The sequence below is a fragment of the Ylistrum balloti genome, unplaced genomic scaffold (assembly GCF_031769215.1).
Source record: "Ylistrum balloti isolate Yb309-2 unplaced genomic scaffold, AGI_CSIRO_Ybal_v1 Utg371392, whole genome shotgun sequence".
Taxonomy (NCBI): Eukaryota; Metazoa; Mollusca; class Bivalvia; order Pectinida; family Pectinidae; genus Ylistrum; species Ylistrum balloti.
In genome coordinates, this window is record NW_026782733.1 from 576503 (window position 1) to 603157 (window position 26655).

At 36.0% G+C, this 26655-nt stretch overlaps 1 protein-coding gene and 1 long non-coding RNA gene across 2 annotated transcripts in view; both read right to left on the reverse strand.

Annotated features, from left to right (window-relative positions):
• The window catches only part of LOC132562314 (uncharacterized), a 491282-nt gene that overhangs the window by 253019 nt on the left and 211608 nt on the right, over positions 1-26655 (reverse strand). The gene's annotated exons all lie outside the window — the stretch shown is intronic.
• The window catches only part of LOC132562315 (caskin-2-like), a 149601-nt gene that overhangs the window by 34147 nt on the left and 88799 nt on the right, over positions 1-26655 (reverse strand). The window contains exons 9-10 of the mRNA XM_060227054.1: positions 18408-18519; positions 9381-9493 (exon numbers count right to left, since the gene is read on the reverse strand). Coding sequence (XP_060083037.1) covers positions 9381-9493; positions 18408-18519 — 225 coding nt within the window. The remainder of the gene's footprint in view (positions 1-9380; positions 9494-18407; positions 18520-26655) is intronic.

Consider the following 26655-nt stretch of genomic DNA (forward strand, 5'->3'; position numbering starts at 1 on the left):
GAGAATTATATGGCAGCTGGCATAAAATAACGTCTTCACAGTACAAAGATATCTAGCCACTAATTAGAGGAGCCGGAATCTCATTCACAAGTTGACAGTTTTGAGCTGACGAGACACAACCCGACATGACGGAGTTGAACCATTCCTACTTACATCCAGGCTTGAGCTGCTGGCGGTAGGATCCAAGGGGGCTTAAATAAATACCATGGTTTAACGTAGAATCAATAGCCCTATGGCTGCCTCTAACAACATCCTATATATGCCCTTACTTAAATGTTAAAACCTCTTGTTGAATTATTTCACTTTCATAAACACTTTTTCATAACTCACATAACAACTGACAGAAAAGTCTCCTGTTGAATTTCAAAAGATCAATAACATTTGGTAGCTGCACTTTGACAAGCAATATTTTACTGATAGCTTATCACAGGAATGCCATGTATTTTTACCATAACCCATATCATCAAAGACATAGAATGAAATGTCTCCACACATGATTCAGACAATTGTGTTTCAATTAACAAAACACACTATCTGTACTCAACATATGTTCAACTATGGCCCACTGGACCCTTTGTCTATCTACAGGAGTTTCAATGAAATTGTTTGGCAGACAAGAAAGGCAGCCTGGCTACAGAATCGTCATAAACAAGCCAACAGTCCTTATCTTGTGATGGAAACATGCAATGCTAAGGTGATCCATATCTAGGGATATGTATTCTATTAAAGAATGGTGGACATTACATCAAATCTATCCCTGAGTGATCTAACATACATATATCAAATCTATCCCTGAGTGATCTTATACACAGATATCAAATCTATCCCTGAGTGATCTTATACACAGATATCAATCTATCCCTGAGTGATCTAACACAGATACCAAATCTACTCCTCAGTGATCTAACATACATATATCAAATCTATCCCTGAGTGATCTTATACACAGATATCAATCTATCCCTGAGTGATCTAACACAGATACCAAATCTACTCCTCAGTGATCTAACACACAGATATCAAATCTATCCCTGAGTGATCTAACACACAGATATCAAATCTATCCCTGAGTAATCTTACATACAGATATCAATCTATGCCTGAGTGATCTTACACACAGGTGTAAGATGTATCCCTGAGTGATCTAACACACAGGTATCAAATTTATCCCTGAGTGATCTTACACAAAGATATCAATCTATCCCTGAGTGATCTAACACACAGATATCAAATCTATCCCCGAGTGATTTTACACAGAGATGTCAAATTTATCCCTGAGTGATCTAACACACAGTTATCAAATCTTTCCCTGAGTGATCTAACACACAGATATCAAATTCATCCTTCAATGATCTACAACAAGACTAGAAAATACTAAGAATTAACATTATTTAAGTGACCTGCTTCCCGACATCTAAGCTGCTGAAATTTTGGTAATAAATTTGCCATTCTGGGGAATAGTTCATGTGTATTCAAACATCAAGGGATTCAGAAAGATAGGAAGGTAATCAAACTAAGTAGGTCTGACCTATACTGAGAACATCACTGACCAGTAGTGACCAAGTCATACACTACCTAGTGAGTGTGGTATCACACCTCCCCACCCTAACCATATCCAACATACCCCCCTCCCCCTACTCCCTGCATGTAGGGAACAGCTAATAGACATCTGTTACAGACTTACTGGTGGTTCACTGGTTGCTTACTGTCCATTGGGGGTCTGATCTAACTCCTCACCAGACTGACCAGTACTAGTTAGGAATGTTAATAGCCCATAGTGTTGGGAGTGAAGATGACCACAGGGAAGGTTAATGCTTGCCTATACGATTAGGCCTGCTTTCTCATCAATGGCAATTTAATATGAACACCACTGATTCATCACACCCACCAAGTCAAGACATAAGGGAGGAAAATAAGCTTGATTTTCTTGGGTTTTTGTGTTTATTTTTTTATCTTGAAATTGATTTTTTTTTCTTTGGAAGAGGGGAGAGGAGCATGAGTTTAACTAAAACAGTATGCATTAAACTAGTTAAAGGATGCTTGGTGAGAAAGGTCAATTTTTATTGGGTCAGAAGGGTCAGATTCTAAGGAAAAATAATATTCTGAGGAGTGAGGGTAGGGAGAGCTTTTAGTCGAGTGAGATCCAAAGCAATGTTCTGATATGGCATGATAAAGCACTGCAAGGCTAAACAATATCAATTTGGCAACAAAATGAAGAATGTTTAGAAATGTAACAATAAGTATATCAAAATGCCACCGAGTTAACACACACTTCTGTTTTCAGATTGAGATTAACACAACAGTATGTATTAGTGATAAAAGCCTACAAAATTTCACAAAAACAGGTCAAAACTTAAAAGCGGAGATCACTGGATAAATAAAAGCTGATGATGGATGAACAACCAGACAGAAAGCTCAACAACACCCTATAACAACGTTAAAACTTCAAAAGACATATAACCAAAAGAATAATTCCTATCCTGAGAGAATTAGATGAGTCAAAGAACTTGGGCAGGTTCTACAGGAGTCTTGTCATAGGTCAAGGAATAGGGGTAGGTCTTACAATGTCTTAATGTTGGTGAGTCAAGGAATAGGGACAGGTCCTACAGGCGTATAGAGGTAGGTAAGTCAAGTAATAGGGGCAGTTCCTACAGGAGTTTAGAGGTAGGTAAGTCAAGTAATAGGGACAGGTCCTACAGAAGTCTAGAAGTGGGTAAGTCAAGTAATAGGAGCAAGACCTAACCAAGTCTAGAGTTAGGCAAGTCAAAGAAGAGTTAGGCAAGTCAAAGAACTGTGGTGAGGCCTACCCAAGTCAAGAGTTAGGCAAGTCACAGAACTGTGGTGAGGCCTACCCAAGTCAAGAGTTAGGCAAGTCACAGAACTGTGGTGAGGCCTACCCAAGTCAAGAGTTAGGCAAGTCACAGAACTGTGGCGAGGCCTACCCAAGTAAAGAGGTAAGCAAGTCAAAGAACAGGGGCGAGGCCTACCCAAGCCAAGAGGTAGGCAAGTCAAAGAACAGGGGCGAGGCCTACTAAGTCATGAGTTAGGCAAGTCAAAGAATAGGGATGAGGCCTACTCAAGTCTATAGGTAGGCTAGTCAAAGAATAGGGGCAAGGCCTACCCATGCCAAGAGTTAGGCAAGTCAAAGAACAAGGGCGAGGCCTACCCAAGTAAAGAGGTAAGCAAGTCAGAGAATAGGAGCAAGACTTACTCAAGTCTATTGGTAGGCTAGTCAAAGAATAGGGGCGAGGCCTACTCAAGTCTCTAGGTAGGAGAGTCGAAGAGTAGAGATGAAACCTACAGAAGTCTATAGGTAGGCGAGTCAAAGATGAGGGGCGAGACCTTTCCAAGTCTATATTATCATCTATAGATCTTATCAGATAGTTAAAATTGAAAGTGATGAAGACAGGGAATGTTTGGACAGTGACAAAAACCAAAATCGAAGGAATCGAGCTTTAAAACGAATTATATGGATCCTGTCTTGAAAACATACTTTTTTGTAAACATGAATCTAAACTGTAAAATTTAATAGGCTCTACATAGTGATGAAATATCTCTGGCACCTCACCAAACAGGAAATAATCCCCACAGGTAGTCTGCCAGAACATCCAAACACAAAATTCATCACTACACTGTAACCACACATTCACCTCCTCATTAATTTCTGTATAATCTCTAAACTACCACAGGTTGTATTCTACTGTAGTTTGAGATTAGCAGTGTGTTACCTTGGCCGACACAAATGCAATCTCCACGACAACTGCAGAAAACCTGGTGGAGAATTCTTATTGCCATCGACTTCACAACTGTACTTTTTTCCATAAACATTGGACAATTTCCAATGAAATTGCCTGCATGATTGGAAAGTTATCAGAAATGGATGGATACAAAAGCAAGCTGGCTTGACTATGTCAGATAGTTGTTACCATGAACTGTCAGACGACGTGTATCTATACTATACAGTGCATCAAAACCCCCTCACAGCACATATAAACTGCCAGTTATCTTTCTATAGATATTGTCCAATTTTTCATGTAATTCATGAATATTGCTGGCTGATTATCGGTCCAGCTGACTCCATCCAACAGCTTTTACAAACATTACGGCTGTGTTTTTGTGCCTACTCGTCGCTATAATCCACAGTTTTGTAGAGCTTCATAAACGCTGAATCCTAAAACATTGCAATTAGAAACCATTTCCAGCAAAACAAGATCACACTACAGCAACACTTATCATTGATATGGAACTATTATAGAACTATGCCTGTTTAGTTCAGGAGGTAGATTTCCAAACACCATCGAATGTTACTTCTTATAAACAAACTGCTTCACTGATGTAATTACAGTTACAAAATCACCTCAGTACAATCTACATGGAAAAACAAGTCACCTGATCAACCAAGTAAAAGTATGAAAATGACCACATGGTACAATTAGATAGCCAAATGATACTATCAGACAGTCACATGATACAAAGAAACAGTCACATGACAAGTCACATGATACAACAAAATTGACAGATGACATCATGAAAAGTTACGATTCAATAAGATCATTACATAATACAATTAATAGTCAGATTACAACAAAATGGTAGCATAACACACTCAAATATCCAATATAACAGTAACATTACAAAGACCTGAAGTTTCTGTTTCTCCATCAATCACACATCAAAAGCTAAGAAGTTGTTTCATGAAATCATCAAATAACACAAAGTCAAGTTATGTTAACAATAGATATAACACACATGTATGTAATATATAGAATAAGTGAAATACTTCTCCATGTGAAATTTCAACATAACACAGAACTCTATTATCACCAGTATAATCAGTAACTGGCCTCACTGGAATTTATAAGAAATTCTTACAAGGAAATCTGAGACTTAACCAAGTAAGGACTTCTATTCCAAAAATCGCTCCATGTGAAAAAAAAAGTTATTCAATTTTATTTTTATTTCATTGTGAAATTCTAGTCTCAGAGATAATGTCTAAGAATAAAGAAAATGATTAAATATGAAATATAGGTGAGGTTATAAAGAGACTTTGTAGAAATATCAGCAGGCATTAATCCTCTTGGTGATCAATGATCATCATTTATCAAAGATCAATTCTAGTTATGTGAAATCAGATTCCACTTCACAACAAAATTTGATGTGCCTCATGTATGCTATACCATGTTAAGGGAATGAACTTTGAATGGCTAACATGCTTGGTTATAAATTTGAGATGTTTTTCACAGTTTGAGAACAGAGTAATTACCTCTACTCCTGGGTGGCCATCTGTTCTACTCAACATCTTTAAGAAGCTTATCGTCAGGCTTCATTTACCAATATATACAGCTTTGATTCAATCATTCAAAAGATCATGAATTCAACTTTAAATTTCGTGAGATCATAAAATAGCCCAAATAAAGGTGTTCGAAAGCAAAGCAAGTGTATTTTCTATATAAGATAGCTGTTTACAATGAATGTTCTGATAGGTCAGTCATCCCAAGTCATCTTCCTCTTTTTTTTTTTTTTTTTTTGAACAGCATGGGCGAATAAAAGGATCCAATACATTAATAGCATTACAGGTTGATAGATGTCATTTCCACTGTACATAGAATATTCACACAATCAACAATATGGTATGTATATTCAGCAGAATTTCTGCTAACACTTTGGCAGCTTTCGTCCAAAGAAATGTTTTTACTAAAATGTTAACCTTACATTTTATGACCTCTAAAAACAAGATATTTTTACTATCTAGTAAAGCAAAGATGTTTAAACCTCAAATGTACCCTGCTGTTACAGTATCTATATGCCTTATCTATTTCCATAAGTAAACTTTTAAGTTCAATCTGGATAAATGGACAAGAGCCTTGCAACCAAGCAGAAGTTGTATGACCCTGTTGTATGAAGCTGTAAGGAATGCAGGTGTGAAGAGTGCTCTTGAAGTACCCTCAAGTACAAAGCTTAGTGTATATGTAGGTATATGTAGACTTAAATTACATGACCCTTGGGTGTGAAGCTGAGTGAAAGTCAGAGAAGACATTTGTGATCCTTTGAAAGAGAGGTGAGTGTAGGTCTTGCTGAATCTTGGGTATAAAGCTGAGTGTTAGTCTGCATGAGAAAACTACATAACCTTGTCTTGGAAAGTGGAGGACTGCGGGAGAAGACTTATTGACCCTCAGGTATAAAGCTAGTGTCAGTCTGAGAGAGTAGACTACATAACCTTGGGTAGGGAAGTGGGTGTAGGGCTGCGGGAGTAGAATTATTGACCCTCAGGTATAAAGCTGAGTGTCAGTCTGAGGGAGTAGACTACATAACCTTGGGTAGGGAAGTGGGTGTAGGGCCGCGGGAGTAGACTTATTGACCCTCAGGTATAAAGCTAGTGTCAGTCTGAGGGAGTAGACTACATAACCTTGAGTAGGGAAGTGGGTGTAGGGCCGCGGGAGTAGACTTATTGACTCTCATGTATAAAGCTGAGTGTCAGTCTGAGGGAGTAGACTACATAACCTTGTGTAGGAAGGTAGGTGTAGGGCTGCGGGAGTAGACTTATTGACCCTCCTTGAGGTAGACTACATAACCTTGAGTAGGGAAGTGGGTGTAGGGCTGCGGGAGTAGACTTATTGACCCTCAGGTATAAAGCTGAGTGTCAGTCTGAGAGAGTAGACTACATAACCTTGGGTAGGAAGGTAGGTGTAGGGGTGCGGAGTAGACTTATTGACCCTCAGGTATAAATCTAGTGTCAGTCTGAGAGAGTAGACTACATAACCTTGGGTAGGAAGGTAGGTGTAGGGCTGCGGGAGTAGACTTATTGACCCTCCTTGAGGTATAAAGCTGAGTGTCAGTGAGGGAGTAGACTACATAACCTTGTCAGTGAGAGAGGACTACATAAGGTAGGTGTAGGGCTGCGGGAGTAGACTTATTGACCCTCAGGTATAAATCTAGTGTCAGTCTGAGAGAGTAGACTACATAACCTTGGGTAGGGAGGTTGGTGTAGGGCTGCGGGAGTAGACTTATTGACCCTCCTTGAGGTAGACTACATAACCTTGAGTAGGGAAGTGGGTGTAGGGCTGCGGGAGTAGACTTATTGACCCTCAGGAATGGAGCTGAGTGTCAGTCTGAGGGAGTAGACTACATAACCTTGAGTAGGGAAGTGGGTGTAGGGCCGCGGGAGTAGACTTATTGACTCTCAGGTATAAAGCTGAGTGTCAGTCTGAGGGAGTAGACTACATAACCTTGGGTAGGGAGGTAGGTGTAGGGCTGCGGGAGTAGACTTATTGACTCTCAGGTATAAAGCTGAGTGTCAGTCTGAGGGAGTAGACTGACCCTCATAACCTGAGTGTCAGGGACAATATATATATGGTTCTCATGTAGGGCATCAGCGGGAGTAGACTTATTGACTCTCATTGGGTATAAAGCTAGTGTCAGTCTGAGGGAGTAGATTACAGACCTTGGGTAGGGAGGTATAGGTGTGAGGGCTGCAAGACATTGGGTAGATATATATATGGTCTCATGTATACAAGACTGAGAGGGATAGGTATAGTCTGAGGGAGTAGACTACATAGACATTGGGTAGAGGGATAGGTATAGGTCTGAGGGTGTAGAATTACAAGACATTGGGTAGAGGGATAGGTATAGGTCTGAGGGTGTAGAATTACAAGACATTGGGTAGAGGGATAGGTATAGGTCTGAGGGTGTAGAATTACAAGACATTGGGTAGAGGGATAGGTATAGGTCTGAGGGTGTAGAATTACAAGACATTGGGTAGAGGGATAGGTATAGGTCTGAGGGTGTAGAATTACAAGACATTGGGTAGAGGGATAGGTATAGGTCTGAGGGTGTAGAATTACAAGACATTGGGTAGAGGGATAGGTATAGGTCTGAGGGTGTAGAATTACAAGACATTGGGTAGAGGGATAGGTATAGGTCTGAGGGTGTAGAATTACAAGACATTGGGTAGAGGGATAGGTTTAGGTCTGAGGGTGTAGAATTACAAGACATTGGGTAGAGGGATAGGTATAGGTCTGAGGGTGTAGAATTACAAGACATTGGGTAGAGGGATAGGTTTAGGTCTGAGGGTGTAGAATTACAAGACATTGGGTAGAGGGATGGGTTTAGGTCTGAGGGTGTAGAATTACAAGACATTGGGTATAGAGGTAGGTATAGGTCTGAGGGTGTAGAATTACAAGACATTGGGTAGAGGGATAGGTATAGGTCTGAGGGTGTAGAATTACAAGACATTGGGTAGAGGGATAGGTATAGGTCTGAGGGTGTAGAATTACAAGACATTGGGTAGAGGGATAGGTTTAGGTCTGAGGGTGTAGAATTACAAGACATTGGGTAGAGGGATAGGTTTAGGTCTGAGGGTGTAGAATTACAAGACATTGGGTAGAGGGATAGGTATAGGTCTGAGGGTGTAGAATTACAAGACATTGGGTAGAGGGATAGGTTTAGGTCTGAGGGTGTAGAATTACAAGACATTGGGTATAGAGGATAGGTATAGGTCTGAGGTGTGTAGAATTACAAGACATACAAGACATTGGGTAGAGGGATAGGTTTAGGTCTGAGGGTGTAGAATTACAAGACATTGGGTAGAGGGATAGGTTTAGGTCTGAGGGTGTAGAATTACAAGACATTGGGTAGAGGGATAGGTTTAGGTCTGAGGGTGTAGAATTACAAGACATTGGGTAGAGGGATAGGTATAGGTCTGAGGGTGTAGAATTACAAGACATTGGGTAGAGGGATAGGTTTAGGTCTGAGGGTGTAGAATTACAAGACATTGGGTAGAGGGATAGGTTTAGGTCTGAGGGTGTAGAATTACAAGACATTGGGTATAGAGATAGGTTTAGGTCTGAGGGTGTAGAATTACAAGACATTGGGTAGAGGGATAGGTTTAGGTCTGAGGGTGTAGAATTACAAGACATTGGGTAGAATTACAAGACATTGGGTAGAGGGATAGGTTTAGGTCTGAGGGTGGGTATAGGTCTAGGTACAAGACATTGGGTAGAGGGATGGGTTTAGGTCTGAGGGTGTAGAATTACAAGACATTGGGTATAGAGGTAGGTATAGGTCTGAGGGTGTAGAATTACAAGACATTGGGTAGAGGGATAGGTTTAGGTCTGAGGGTGTAGAATTACAAGACATTGGGTATAGAGGTAGGTTTAGGTCTGAGGGTGTAGAATTACAAGACATTGGGTAGAGGGATAGGTTTAGGTCTGAGGGTGTACAATTACAAGACATTGGGTAGAGGGATGGGTTTAGGTCTGAGGGTGTAGAATTATGTGACCCACAAGAGAGCTATGTGTTGGTATGAGCGAGAAGAGTTACATAACCATTGGGTATAAATCAGAGTGTCAGTCTGTGGCAGCAAGACAGCAAAATGTACTTACATGACTTTCTGGATTGGAACTGTACTGAGTATGAGTCTGAGGATGAACGTGATGTCCCGTCAGATATAAGGCACCGTTGTGGTCATGATGATGGTGAATATAACCATGGCAATCTGAAACAATGGAGTATAAACATCTGTTTTCTGAAACTGATACATCATGTCAATCACAAATACAATCTTATATCAACAACATATCTGAGTACATGGCATCATATTAATCAATAGTATTGGACTAAGCCTTGACAGCATCTTAAAAGCCTTAATCTGGATGAAATATTGATATGTTCTTATGATTCCTGGTCAATTAGAATGTATATAGTAGTAAAAACACATACAGTCCATAAACAGCCATATCAATGAAATATCAAAACATAGTGTTTCATCATTCAACTATAAAAAAATAAACAGTTTCATCATTCAAATATCAAGATAAACAGTTACATCATTCAAATATCAAGATAAACAGTTACATCATTCAAATATCAAGATAAACAATTACATCATTCAAATATCAAGATAAACAGTTACATCATTCAAATATCAAGATAAACAGTTACATCATTCAAATATCAAGATAAACAGTTACATCATTCAAATATCAAGATAAACAGTTACATCATTCAAATATCAAAATAAACAGCTTTGTCGTATAATATCAAGATCAACAGGTACCTAAATCATCCTTGTATCAAAATGTATAGCAGCATAATCAAAACCACGAAAATAAACTGCTGCAAATCATCAAGATATCAAAATGAAATGCTACATCCTCAAGATATCAAAATGAAATGCTACATCATCAAGATATCAAAATGAAACGCTACATCATCAAGATATCAAAATGGAACGCTACATCATCAAGATATCAAAATGGAATGCTACATCATCAAGATATCAAAATGGAACACTACACCATCAAGATATCAAAATGAAATGCTACATCATCAAGATATCAAAATGAAATACTACACCATCAAGATATCAAAATGAAATGCTACACCATCAAGATATCAAAATGAATTACTACATTATCAAGATATCGAAATGAATTACTTCATTATCAAGATATTAAAATGAATTGCAAAATCATCAAGACATCAAAATGAAATAAATTGCTACATCATCAAGATATCAAAATGAAATAAATTGCTACATCATCAAGACATCAAAGTAAATTGCTATTCCATTGCAATATCAATGGCTACATCATTAATACTGAATTACAATACCATTCTAACATCTAAATACAAGAGTATACCATGCCAACCTGTGTAATCGTCGAAGGCATCACATCATGATAATCTCCAAATGTCTTGATACATCATGACAACAAACTAAGCTCATCTGTATCTAATGACAACAAATATCAGAAAACTCAGCAAATTGAAACTCCGGAGTAGATTTAAAATCTTCTGGCTGCAATCAACACTAGTGCTGTGTGACAGGCCTTAACAGGGATAGTGGCACTGGAGCACACCTACCCCATACACTTGGTAATCGATGACGGGCTGATTACGATAACTCAATCACCTATTCATAGGAATAGTGTGTACAACTGACACAGTGAAAGCCATCAGTGTAGATGAGGTAGACAGAGGCAGAAGTCTCTAGCTCACATCCTGTAGATGTTTTGTAACTCCACAGTATTACATAGATCTCCCTCAGACTACACACAATACAACCAGGACCAATAACGACAGCCTATCCTAATGTTTTGCCTATATATATGTATGTATCTCCTGTAGTGTTCAATAAATAACGAGAACAAGTATTAGAAATAGCTCACAGCTATCATCTAGTATAAGTGTGAATAAAGCCAGAAATTACACAGATTACATTCTAACTAGCCTGTGAATATTAGGAATATATGGATCATATGAAAGTACATAAACCTCCTCCTCTCTCAAGTGTCTGTTTCCAATTATAGTTGGTGGCTAATGCTACACTCCCAATCACATAAAAATCATCTAAGAATTTTACCTTTTTCATTTTTCACACTTGTATTCCCATACCATCTGCCATGCCACCTCCCAGATGTTTGAATGTAGTATATGTTATCAAGTCTAAAACATGATCCTCAGGTTGTCTTGTAAGATGCTTTGGCAATTAACTACAAGGCTGTGCTACCTCAAATGATTGCCTGCTGGTTTATCTAGTACACACAACTTAAACAGCCTTCTAGAAATATCAGCAGTTAAACTACCAACACTTAAGTAATGCTTGGTTTTTCTATAAATATGAAACTCTGTGTTTTTTCTAGTAACACAAAAATTTATCGAGTAACTACACAGAACTACCATCACTAGAGAATGTCTGGTAATTTATCTAGTAACACAGAACTACCATCACTAGAGAATGTCTGGTAATCTATCTAGTAACACAGAACTACCATCACTAGAGAATGTCTGGTAATTTATCTTGTAACTACACAGAACTACCATCACTAGAGAATGTCTGGTAATTTATCTAGTAACACAGAACTACATCACTAGAGAATGTCTGGTAATTTATCTAGTAACACAGAACTACCATCACTAGAGAATGTCTGGTAATTTATCTAGTAACACAGAACTACCATCACTAGAGAATGTCTGGTAATCTATCTAGTAACACAGAACTACCATCACTAGAGAATGTCTGGTAATCTATGTAGTAACACAGAACTACCATCACTAGAGAATGTCTGGTAATCTATCTAGTAACACAGAACTACCATCACTAGAGAATGTCTGGTAATTTATCTAGTAACACAGAACTACCATCACTAGAGAATGTCTGGTAATTTATCTAGTAACACAGAACTACCATCACTAGAGAATGTCTGGTAATTTATGTAGTAACACAGAACTACCATCACTAGAGAATGTCTGGTAATCTATGTAGTAACCCAGAACTACATCACTAGAGAATGTCTGGTAATTTATGTAGTAACCCAGAACTACATCACTAGAGAATGTCAGGTAATTTATGTAGTAACACAGAACTACCATCACTAGAGAATGTCTGGTAATTTATGTAGTAACAAAGAACTACATCACTAGAGAATGTCAGGTAATTTATGTAGTAACACAGAACTACCATCACTAGAGAATGTCTGGTAATTTATGTAGTAACCCAGAACTACCATCACTAGAGAATGTCTGGTAATTTATGTAGTAACACAGAACTACCATCACTAGAGAATGTCTGGTAATTTATGTAGTAACACAGAACTACCATCACTAGAGAATGTCTGGTAATTTATCTAGTAACACAGAACTACCATCACTAGAGAATGTCTGGTAATTTATGTAGTAACACAGAACTACCATCACTAGAGAATGTCTGGTATTCTATCTAGTAACACAGAACTACCATCACTAGAGAATGTCTGGTAATTTATCTAGTAACACAGAACTACCATCACTAGAGAATGTCTGGTAATTTATCTAGTAACACAGAACTACATCACTAGAGAATGTCTGGTAATTTATCTAGTAACACAGAACTACCATCACTAGAGAATGTCTGGTAATTTATCTTGTAACTACACAGAACTACCATCACTAGAGAATGTCTGGTAATTTATCTAGTAACACAGAACTACCATCACTAGAGAATGCCTGGTAATCTATCTAGTAACACAGAACTACCATCACTAGAGAATGTCTGGTAATCTATCTAGTAACACAGAACTACCATCACTAGAGAATGTCTGGTAATTTATGTAGTAACACAGAACTACCATCACTAGAGAATGTCTGGTAATTTATCTAGTAACACAGAACTACCATCACTAGAGAATGTCTGGTAATTTATCTAGTAACACAGAACTACCATCACTAGAGAATGTCTGGTAATCTATCTAGTAACACAGAACTACCATCACTAGAGAATGTCTGGTAATTTATCTAGTAACACAGAACTACCATCACTAGAGAATGTCTGGTAATTTATGTAGTAACACAGAACTACATCACTAGAGAATGTCTGGTAATTTATGTAGTAACCCAGAACTACATCACTAGAGAATGTCAGGTAATTTATGTAGTAACACAGAACTACCATCACTAGAGAATGTCTGGTAATTTATGTAGTAACACAGAACTACATCACTAGAGAATGTCAGGTAATTTATGTAGTAACACAGAACTACCATCACTAGAGAATGTCTGGTAATTTATGTAGTAACCCAGAACTACCATCACTAGAGAATGTCTGGTAATTTATGTAGTAACACAGAACTACCATCACTAGAGAATGTCTGGTAATTTATGTAGTAACACAGAACTACCATCACTAGAGAATGCCTGGTAATTTATCTAGTAACACAGAACTACCATCACTAGAGAATGTCTAGTAATTTACGTAGTAACTAAGAGTGTATTGACTGTCTCCAATTATAGGTTATATATGGTGTTTCTTCCTGTACCAGTACTGATGTTGACATGTTTAGGATAGAAACATTCACCTGACCAAGGTTTGATCCTGTCATTAACTAACAAAGATAGTCCCATCTCTATCATTATCAAAATTTTTACCTGTGCGATGTAAACAAAGATCATTCAAGCATGCAGCAATGATACATATTTAACACAGCAACAGACAATTGCTGTAGTGTATTGAAAAGAGCATATTGACAACAAAATATATATAAGTGCCCTTTAAGTCTAGCCCAGTTAAACTAATGACAGCCTTGCCTAGAGCGAAAGTCGACCTACATGGTTTATGTACCTGTGTAACCTTGTCCAGGGAAAGTTTGTTATTCCCAGTAAAACAAGTAGGGGTGGTATTGATTTTCACATTCTAGAGTATACCCAGAGCATGTAGGATACACATATTCCCATCAGACCTTTGTCATACAACACAGTGTACACACTCCACTGAAGCGAAGGTTTCAACTTTCATTTTTGTTGTGATCTGAATTATTTATTTTCCAACACCAAATGTACTTGATTAATATTCTGTATTCTAGACATGATATCTAGACAAAGAATTGTTAGAAATTATGATGAAAATGTATTTTCACATATAATATTATATAGACATTAAATATATTCATTAAATTTAACTACTCTCCTTGCAAACTTTCCTTTAAAAGGAAAGTATTTAATACATATCTATTCATATGGATAATGACTGAAATAAAGGGAAGTTTAAATAAATTAATGTAATGACCCTAACCACAAAAATTCATAGCTCTGACAAAACCACAACGATTTTCATATCATAGTTTAAACTGCAGTATACACATATATGATTTTTATATGGTGATGATTCATACCTTACAGAAACTCCCACACCCTCTTCCAAAACACTTGTCAGCTTAACGTATAATATAAAATAATAATATAAAAGTTTTCCATCACCAAATATATTTTGGCTTAAAAATGACACCCTAAATAGATATCATAAAGAAAACAAACTTTGGAAAACCTATAAAAATAAAACGTAGAAAGGATTTTTAAAAAGTTTCAATGAACGGAAACTATTTTTAAAGCTAATACTATCTTGACAACTTTCGACTCATACGAGATGTCAGAGAAATGTAAAGGTATAGATAGTTTCTGACAGTCTTACCACTTACAAAATAATTAAAATTCAAAACCACATACATCAATCTATTTCTGGTCTTTCAATGGTTCATGGTAACCTACCGATGTTTTTTCCCCCATGATTCTTTTCAAATAGGAGAAATATCCAGAATTTAATTTTCATTTTAAGGTGGGTCGTTTTTGTCATAGTTCTATAATACCAGGTATTATACACACTCTGCTATCATACCTAGATGAAGTAAAATATTTAAAATACTAAACTTTCACTAAAACCATGAGAAATAAGGCACATATCTATAAATAGATATAACATACCAGTATAATATTGAATAATTTTTTTTACGCAAAATTGTGAAAAATCTTAAGTATTTCATGAAGGGAATTATGCTAAATCTACACTAATCATCCTCGTATTCATACCGGAAATTCAAAACAAATATCCATACTAGCTCTTCTGAAAATAAATTTAAATTCAGAGTTGTCTCCCCTATCCTATTTCCACAAAGTGTAAAATCTAAAATACTGCTGAAAATAGAACCACACAATATTATTCCAGACATTACTTACAGACTGGCACAAAAGGTCATGTCCAGTCTATTGATCAGGGGTACTGCTACATTCATGTTTGTAGCTAACACAAATGGGACAGAATTGATTAATGCCAAGGGGCAGATATATTGCACCTTTTTTGGAAGAAATACACAGACAATGGGTGACAATAAATAAAAACACTTTTTTGGAGAGATATACAGAAACAGGGGGTGAGGGAATAGATACATTACTCCTTTGTTTGGAGATGTACAGAGACAAGGGCAGAGAAGGGAGATAGATATTACACTATTGTTGGGAGATATACAGAGACAAGGGGTGAAGAGAAAGATATCACACTATTGTTAGGAGATATACAGAGACAAGGGGTATGAAGATAGATATTACACATTTGTTGTGAGATATACAGAGACAAGGCGTGATGACATAGATATTTCACTATTGTTGGGAGATATACAGAGACAATGGGTGAAGAGAAAGATATCACACTATTGTTAGGAGATATACAGAGACAAGGGGTATGAAGATAGATATTACACTTTTGTTGTGAGATATACAGAGACAAGGCGTGATGACATAGATATTACACTATTGTTGGGAGATATACAGAGAAAAGGGGAGAGGAGATAGATATTACACTTTTGTTGGGAGATATACAGAGACAAGGGGTGACGACATAGATATTACACTTTTGTTGGGAGATATACAGAGACAAGGGGTGACGACATAGATATTACACTATTGTTGGGAGATATACAGAGACAAGTGGTGACGACATAGATATTACACTATTGTTGGGAGATATACAGAGACAAGTGGTGACGACATAGATATTACACTATTGTTGGGAGATATACAAAGACAAGGGATGAGGAGATAGATATTACACTATTGTTGGGAGATATACAGAGACAAGGGGTGAGGAGATAGATATTACACTATTGTTAGGAGATATACAGAGACAAGGGGTATTAAGGTAGATATTACACTTTTGTTGTGAGATATACAGAGACAAGGCGTGACGACATAGATATTACACTATTGTTGGGAGATATACAGAGACAAGGGGAGAGGAGATAGATATTACACTTTTGTTGGGAGAGGGGTTGAGGGGCAGACAAATGACACCTTTAATGGGAGATATATGGAGTCAGGGGATTTGGGGTAGATATTGCACTTTTATTAGGAGATATACAGAGACAGGAAGTGAGGGGGCAGATCAATCACACCTTTGTTTTGATATATATAGAGACAAGGGAATAGATATATCATAACTTTGTTAGGAGATAAACACAGACAAGCGGCTGAAGAGAAGATAGATCTTGGCCATATACACGACAGTGAGTAAGGAGTAGATATACCTGTGTTAGGAGATATACAGAGACAAATAATGATGTAGCATAGATATTATTTATGACTACCTCATTTAGAAATATACCGAGACAGGATGTAGGATTGAATTCTTTGCTTGGAGACATACAGAGACAAAGAGTAAGGGGATAAATCAAACCTTTGTTGGGAGACATACAGAGACAATGAGAGAGGGAATATATATCATACCTTTATTGGGAGACATACAGAGACAATGATTGAGGGGATATATCATACCTTTGATGGGAGACATACAGAGACAATGAGAGAGGGGATATCTTTGTTGGGAGACATACAGAGACATCGAGTGAGGGGATATATCATACCTTTGTTGGGAGACATACAGGGCGCAAGGGGTGAGGGGGGTGGAGGGAAGGAATCGTCTGCCCCTACACTTCCGTAGTGGTTGACGTCATGGTTTGTGTAATGGTAATTTCCTGGGCTGCGACTAAGAAGATCTGGAACCTGCTGCATGCTGGGAAGACTAGGTGCTCGTCTGCCTCGTTTCAATGTATGAGCTGTAGCCATTCATAAAATATTGGAGGAAATAAAATTACTGCATGCAAACCAAAGATAAAAGATAAATAAAACAGATCTGAATACTTGAATATTATATACATATATAATTCTAGGCCGTATGTTAGTTATATCGTAATGAGGGGGTAAAAGCATACACTTAATCTATCAATTATAAAGGTTGTTTTTATTTGAGTGCAATGCAAACAATGCTTGTCTCATTAAAGTCGATAAACATATTGGAAATTAAAAACTTGATTAAAATTCAATAATAAATATCAAATATATGATAGATGACTTTCAATACAATCTTTTTATCCTCTTCTGTTGATTATTTTGAAAGTTAAATTTTGTATAATTGAATATGTTTCGAATATCATGAAGATTAAAATGAGAATGTAATTTTAATATTTCATTTATGACTTATAAGAGCATGTTTTACAAAAATCCTTTGAAATATTCTAAATAAGTTTTAAGTTTTAGTCCTAATTTTTAAACAAATTCTCAACTTTAGATAGTATTAATATCTCTGTCTAGGCAAAGAAATAAACTCAAAACATAAATACAAAAAAATCTAAACAAAAAATAGAAAAAATATGAAAACAATATTTTAAAAGCATGATGCAGTCTTACTACTTAGGTAACAAAAGGAGATACAAATCGCCAGCTTTCTTACACAATTCTATTTCACCACAATTTCAAACATATCTTAAATACTTGAACATAGTAAGAAATTGTGTTCCAAATACTATCACTGTCACTAAATAATGAAATTATCTTTTAATCCAAATTTCTTAATCATATTTTTTTTCTTTGTTTTTTTCAAAAAGAATTGTTACAAATAATTTTATCTTATATCTGTTAATTGAAAAAAAAAGACGGGGTGGGGGGAACATTTTTGTGATGAATGTTATATAATTCATCAATACGTCTTAAAACATCAGACAGCAAGATCTTGTCAGTTAATGAAAAGCTAAAATTTTCCAAAATATGATTGTGTAAGCTTACTGATTAAATAAGAAAAAGCATATTACAAAGTACATGTACTAACATACCTGAACTGTCAATAAGGACAACATTTTCTGGCGGGAAGTATCCCGGCTTAGACATCCTCCGATTATCACTAATCACAACTCCCTTCCATGCATTTTCACCCTGTTCTATAACCTGTAAATAGAGAAAACATCACATATTACATTAACAATTTATAATAGATTCACAACTGAAAATTTAAATGGATATAGGATGTTACTATATATACAAAAAACAAATGTTCAAGATATGCTGGTACCATAGCAACTTTCTTGCTCGAGGAATTCTGATCAATTTTACTAGACGTATTTTAACTGACCATAATATCTGGAAAAAGTTTGAGTTTCAGAGTTGTAGGATAAGGTTAATGTCACTGTAAGTTTTTTTTTTTTTTTTTGAGAAAGTTCTTGTCAGCACTGTAGTGCTTGTTTACATGAAGGATTTGGATCAATCTTTCATCTTATAAGGGATCATAATAATGTTTCAGATGAGGTCAAATTTCAAAGTTGTAGGGTCCAGGTCAAGGTCATGAATCTTTTTCTAGATAAAATCCTTGCCAGTGCTGTATTTGATTCATTCCTTGACAGATTTTGGTCAAACTTCATACACTTTTATTGTGTATTAATCTAGGTTGAACTCAGGAGGAAACTATATCATTTGTGATGCCTTTACATTTCCTAAGTTGTCTTACCCACAAACACAGTAAATTTGTACAGGCCTAAACAAGAGAGAGCTCAGTATGTTGTCTCCTTAACCTACTACTACAAGGATAACACATATCAAAATGACACTAATTGTTTACAGGGCTATAAACACAGAAACAAACAAATCAAGAGTGAAGGGCAGATCTGTAATGACACTCCTGAAACAAAAAATTGTTGAAAAACAATAGTAAGGGGGAATTACAGGTAGTAGAAAATAAAGTTTTCTCTCTTTTCTCAATTGAGTCCCTATATTTGCAAAGATCAATAAAGAAATCCTAAATCTTAAAATGAAATAATACAAGCCCCTTGTTGTGTAGATTTAATACCAACTTGTGATTTGCTGTTCTATTTTGTATTTGTGCTATATTGTTTCTGTTGTCTTTCCTATTTTAAGTGTCTTATTGTTTTGTTCCTGGCCTTGGGATGGAATACCAATGGGACGTATCATCAGGTTCTAACCTAGGGCCTACACATTCTGGATGGATGCTAATTGTTCTCACAATGGGAAATACCAGATAATATTTTGGCTATCCTTCCAGCAGATTCGTAACATCAAAGTTACATAATTTTTTATTATTGTAAGGCTGTAAAATATTGTCTTTGTAACAAACTGCATGAGTTTCAATAGCCTTTGTTAAGAAATCATCAAGTCATTTATGTTTTGTAATCCACACACCTAAAAAGATTATCATCCCTTTTGTGTAATGTCCGAGACTGAAAGAAAATGTCTTTGCCATATTCACAAATAGTGAGACAGAGAGATTAGGCAATAAAAAAGCCTGTCATTGACAATAGGTATCAAATTTGACAAGAAGTGCCAACCATCTAATCTCCAGACAATTCTGCTGTAGACAGTGTTCATATATATATACAATTCTCTGTGTATGTATGTGGCATAAACAAAACAGAATGTCAGAATGAATTTCTGAATGTTTAACCATCCTCTTCAATAGTAGATGTAGGAGAATCACAAGAGCCATGGTAACTATCACTTGATTGGCTGCTTTTATTCCTATAAAAGTGATCCTATCTGCCAATGTCCGTCTACTTGGATGGCTAGCTACATAAACACAAGCTTTATCTACAAAGTCTACATATTTCAGTCAACTTTTTATACACTTTAGACAGACACATGCAATTTTGATGGGCATATGCAAAAATTGAAGACGTTAATTAGATATGGCCAGTCTGGTCAAAAGTTGCCATGGTTACAAGGTGAAATACATCTTCACATATAAGGTCGATCATACTTTTACATACAAGTTTTCCTAAAACTCCATATCAATAAGGTAAGTAAATAATGGTCTGTGAGAGAACTCATTATGCCCAAATACCAAATCAAAGGTATGTGTCTTATTTCATTACATGTTTGTTCAAACTCAAGTTTCTTATTAAAGACATTATGGTCTTTTGCTATTTCTTGAATTTCTGACAAGTTCTTTAAATTTCAAGAAAATGAAAAAAAAAAACCTTTAAATGTTTGATAATTTCAGTATTATCTCTAACAAAATTTTGCCAATATAAAACTTTAAAGAAAGATGCTCCAGGGAATATTACACCATTGACATATAAGTATAATTATTACCTGGATAAGAGGATAACATGTACGTTATGTGATAAATTGTTGGCCTGAGATAGATCCTTTATTTTTTAAGTTTGAACTAGGCTACTATGTTGGTCATTATCTAAAGCAGAGTTTCAAAGACAAACTAAATTAATGGTTTCAATTCTAAGATATTACAACAATAGATTTACCAATATCGAATGAACCATGAGAAATTCTTACAAAAAATGGTGAACTTTATGTTTCAGGTACAACTTTGTATCATTAATGTTATTTACTAACTCTACAGGATATTTTCAGCGCTTTTTAGAAAGTGAATGGGATTTTCATAAAAGAATTAGGTAAAAATCCCTAAATCTTAACCCTAAGTGATCCCTGCATTTAAACTTTTTAAGAGCCAACTTTGAATCAAATGAGAATGAAATATAAGATACAGTTCCAAGAAATGATACCTGAATAGATGTAACAGGTAACTGTGTTTGTGTCATTAAACTCTAATCCAAAAGTTGCCTGTAAAGTTATTAAAATTGGAGACTTCAAGTTCAGTAGACAAATTTTATAACTAAATTTTCGAACTGCTTTTTTTCACAGGAAAGCATGTCTCACTAACACCCCTGAAATTCTGAGTAAGAAATTATAAAGGGAGACAACTTTTACACAATTTACAAGTCTCATGTGTAAGATGATAGGAGTCATTGCATTGATTGTCTTAGTTTACCTTCATATTTCAAGTAAAGACTAGAAACATTGAAAATGAATCAACATATGGTTAAACCAACAGATTCATTATAACAATTTCCATTCAGAATTACTGACCAATATAAAAAAGACAAATTCATAGCCTTATCTATAGAATAATCAATGAAAAAAAATCAAGTTAAATGCTTACCTTAGACATACATAAACTTCAACATCCTCATAAGGGATAAGTGTAAAACTAATTGGATATTTCAAAGATGGCTAAATGTGACCTTTTAACTCTGATGACCACCAAAATCTAATCAGTCGAAATGGAATGGAGATCAGAGCCAGAGCTGTTTAGTCTGATTTTTGTAATTATAGTGAATTATAAGATGCACTTAACAATATCTGACATTTAAAAGACATACAACTTGCAGTAAATTGTCAGATGTATTCTGTGTTGCTGGTGTGTTGTACTACAGAACTAGTTCACATGCAAAGAAGATTTGAAATTTTATAACATAGAGCCTCTCAAGGGCAATATTCCTCTGAAAGTGCATAAATCAATACTAGAACTGTAGCATTTAACTGCATGTTTAACAGGAAATTAGTAATAATGAAGTGTCACTATGTCGTACACAACATCCTGTGGTAGATTTGCTCAAGTTTTGTTTATTTTTTAACTGTTTTGTTGTAGATAAGTGCTACTTTAAGTACTTTAGTTACATTATTACATTAGCTGCAAGCAAGCATTACTTCTGCATGGAAAACCGTAAGAAACTTTGTAGCCTGTCAATAAATGAAACAAAATTAAATAATTTAATGAAATTACTATCCCTCTGCCTCACTCTACCCACCCCTGTCATACCCTCAAATAAAATGAGGGAAAAAAATCAACTGTTTAATTGCAAACTGACATGCAAATGCAACTTGCTACACGAAATAATTTCCTCTATCTTAATATCTCTTCAGCCAATGAAATTGCTGCCTACAAGAGTGTACACATTACCCTGTCAGGGATGTGGATATGGAGAAATAGAAGATATTTTACCGAGCTAGCCACCAAGAGAAATGGATCAATATCATCGGTCACTTGGTGTCATGCCTTTTATACATTCATTCTCATTGATCAGTGGAAACTGACCGATACAAAGTTGGGGATTAAATGACCCTTTAGGGATCATTCATCCATAGCCGGGGAAACATGAACCAATTTAGAGGTCCCGAACACAACTTAATACATTCTGTAGAGCAGGTTTAACTAGAAAGACCCCCTTGGCCTCCTAGTGTAGCCTTCAGCCACAAACATGGTCTTGTTAGCTTTTAGAGGTTACTGAAGGAAAGCTGAAAATCTAAGGGACACAAAGGACAATTTCAGATCATGTGCAATTAAATTACTCTATTTGAAGTTTGTAAATGAAGGTACAAAAATGTACTGTTTAAATATATATGTTTATTTTTGTTTTGATATTTTAATGAAACCAAATCCATGAATGAGGCAATGTAGTAATACATATATTATGTGAGCCACCAGCCTATTGAGATTTTTTCTAGAATCATAAATATATTTCAGAAGAAATATTTATCATAAATTCTTGAGGAATTCTTTCTCTTTTCTAATGTAAATCCTCGGGGGATATTTTCACTTTAGTAAATCCTTGAGAACGTTACCATTTCATTCAACATGTAAATCCTCAAAGAATGTTGTCACTTTCATAAATCCTTGAAAGATGTTTTTACAAGTAAATCCTAGTGGGATGTTGTCACTTCAGTAAATCCAACAGGAATGTTGTCACTTAAGTAAATCCTTGAAGGATGTTGTCACTTCAGTAATTCCTACAGCAATGTTGTCACTTTAGTAAAACCTTGAAAGATGTTGTCACTAAATACATCCTTTCAGGGATGTTGTCACTTCAGTAAATCCTACAGCAATGTTGTCACTTTAGTAAAACCTTGAAGGATGTTGTCACTTCAGTACATCATACAGGAATGTTGTCACTTTAGTAAAGCCTTGAAGGATGTTGACACTTAGTAAATCCTTCAGGGATGTTGTCACTTCAGTAAATCCTACAGAAATGTTGTCACTTAAGTACATCCTCAAAGGATGCTGTCACTTTAGTAAATCCTTCAGGGATGTTGTCACTTCAGTAAATCCTACAGGAATGTTGTCATTTAGTATTTCCTTGAAGTATGTTGACACTTTTCTGAAGTAATTCCTCAAAGATCTTTTCTTCAGTAGAGCCTTTTTGGAATAAATCCTTGTATACTGTTGTCACTTAATAAATCCATGTCAGATTTTCTGTACTAAACCTTTATTTGGTATGTATCCACACCGACTATAAATATCATGGAAGTCTATACATAACGAAAGACATTTCCTCTTGAGAACAAATGAAGTCTTCCCATACTTACGATTTCTGTCATCAATTTTCCTTCCTGGCAGAGTCATCCAAAAACTTGATAAATAACAATCACTTTAAACACAACTCACAAAATTAATCATGGCTTCTGGAAAATAATCTGCCTTGATTGCTTAATAAAATTCAGAAAGTGTTTTACCTTTTCACAAAATATTACCAGCCTGAAGGGTGCTAAAATAAAGCATCACTAAAACATGTATGTTTACAGTATCATTTCACAGAAACAATTAATAACAAATCACATATCTGTTGCTATATCAGAATTTTTTTAAACATATTCGATAATTGGTCTGAACGTTTTCTTGCCACATAATGTATGACAAATCTGTAACATATACTCACAGTAATACAGAAAAAACATTATTGTGCAAAGTTACTCTCTGGAACCAAGCCAGCTACCATATCACATCAGGTCCACATTGCCAGTAAATGTCCAGTCCATATGGTCAATCACCAACAGACTGGTGTGAATATTGACCGATTTTAATTAACTAGACCACACATTTCCCTTATCCAACAGGCAATACAAATTGTTCATTGTCTCGATTCCGTCACAACGTGCATCCCTTTCAAGCAGCCCTGAGTAAATATGTGCATATCTCTTTCTCTTTCGACCCAAATCCATATATCGGACAATTAAGGCTCATAACATTGCTATCCAATTTATCTGACATTTTGGTCACTTCATCAGAAATTCCTGAATGCCAGGCTTAATTTCATTGTGTACTCAGCATCAATATCCATCCCTCTTCAATAATCCTACAGCCAGGCACTGGCCATGTTTTTACACCTAAAGCCATCAAATGGGCTCCACTTAACTAACTCATATCATGTTTTTATTCTAAATGTTTGCGTTAAGCTGAGAGTGAAGTTTCAAGGGAGAACAAATCTAATTTCTTTACACTGCTAATAACAGGTCAATTTGAATAATATTGTTCATGTACTAAGATCAATATCCAAAGCTACGTGGTTTCCAATCCATTGCAGAGGGCTTAAAGTTACAACACAAATAAAATGTATACCACTGAAATTTTAATTATATATCCTATTATTTCCAAGTTTGATATGTGTATGCTGCCTCACTTTCAAAAGAGTGAAGTTCAATAAAAAGATACAAAAATGAGAGAAAAAGTGATCAACTGTGATAACCCTCTTTGCGTTAATGAATTCAAAGCATTTTTTTTTTTAGGTTTTAAATTTCATTACCTTTTTCCTTCCATCTAAAAGATAAATCTGCAAAATACATGACCTTCAGCTATAACACTTTGAGAGTTTGTTACAGACAGAAGCTTACAGCTGGAGCCAGATTGTTAGGAGATTTGATCTAATACATTTAGTGCCTGTCTAAATCCCCACAGACCATAATAACTAATTCATTGGCCACACAAAACCTTTATAGATTTGTCCCATTTTACCGAGACGATAGTCTAGTGTTTTTCCTGTGATAGTTGTCCAATACCGCAATGATTCTTACCTATACTCATTAATATTATATTCAGGGTTACATTATTCATTAATAAATTCTTACCTATACTAGTTAAACTAAGTATATATGTCTCTAGTTACATAATTCACTAAGAAATGAAGTTATCTTTCTTAAGTAAAACACCATTTGTATATACAATGTATGAAGTCTAGTCTAGTAGACTTACAAATGACAGGCATTACTTCTATATCAGCTCCTCCATATGAAAAGTATTACTGTCAACATGTTAAATAATACATAAACAAATTCATATCAGAAGAGAGAGTTAATTCATTTCACTGTCAGTAGTGTCTCTTTAAAATCCAATTTCATCAGCGTATCTGTTGTCCTTGTTTATCCTACGTCTTCATATCAGCTTGTATTATTGACTATGTCATTCTCCATCCTCTTACTTGTATCGTCCTAATCAATGTTATCATTGCAGTACCATCACCTTTGTTGATCTTTTTGCCAGGAATCACCTTCATCATCTGCCTTCTCAAGTAGTCACCAATTACCTTTCCCCATCTCGACATTACAATATCACTCCCTGTGTCACACAAAACTCATTTCCCATATCACAATATCACTCCCTGTGTCACACAAAACTCATTTCCCACATCACAATATCACTGTCTGTGTAATCATACAAACCATTTCCCACATTACAGTGTCACTGAATGTTTCAGTTCACAAATAATTTCCCACACCACAATATCACTTGCCTGTGTAATCATACCAACCATTTCCCACATCAGTGTCACTGAATGTTTCAGTTAACAAATCATTTCCCACATCACAATATCACTTGCCTGTGTAATCATACCAACCATTTCCCACATCACAATATCCCTGCCAGTATAATAATACCAACCATTTCCCGCATCACAATATCCCTGCCAGTATAATCATACCAACCATTTCCCACATCAGTGTCACTGCCTGTTTCAGTTAACAAATCATTTCCAATATCACAATATGACTTCCTTGGTCATCACACAAATCATTTCCCACATCACAGTGTCACTGCCTGATATTGCCTGAGATTTAGGGACAGACAGTCATAGAATAATTGTTGCTCTTGGGTGTTGAATAGCTTTTAGCAACAATCTTAGTCAACTATGATCATTTTATATGTAAACTAGGCTCCCAGGGCCTATACAGACAAAACTATGAATTGTTTAGCAGCCTGTTAACAGTTGACAGTGCCAAAATAATCTTAGATTATTGGTGGCAGGAGACAACTTATCTAACTTACTGATGGTAGAGGGTACAACTAGTCATACAGTACTGGTACAAAGTGATGTTTGGTAGGAGGCATCACCAGTGAATACTGATGGACAGTCTGAGAGGGCAAAACTTCCCTATATATATCAGCCGCCACTATTCCAGTGTATGTGTCGACAAGTTTGCATTTTTCAGAAGAATCATGAGTAC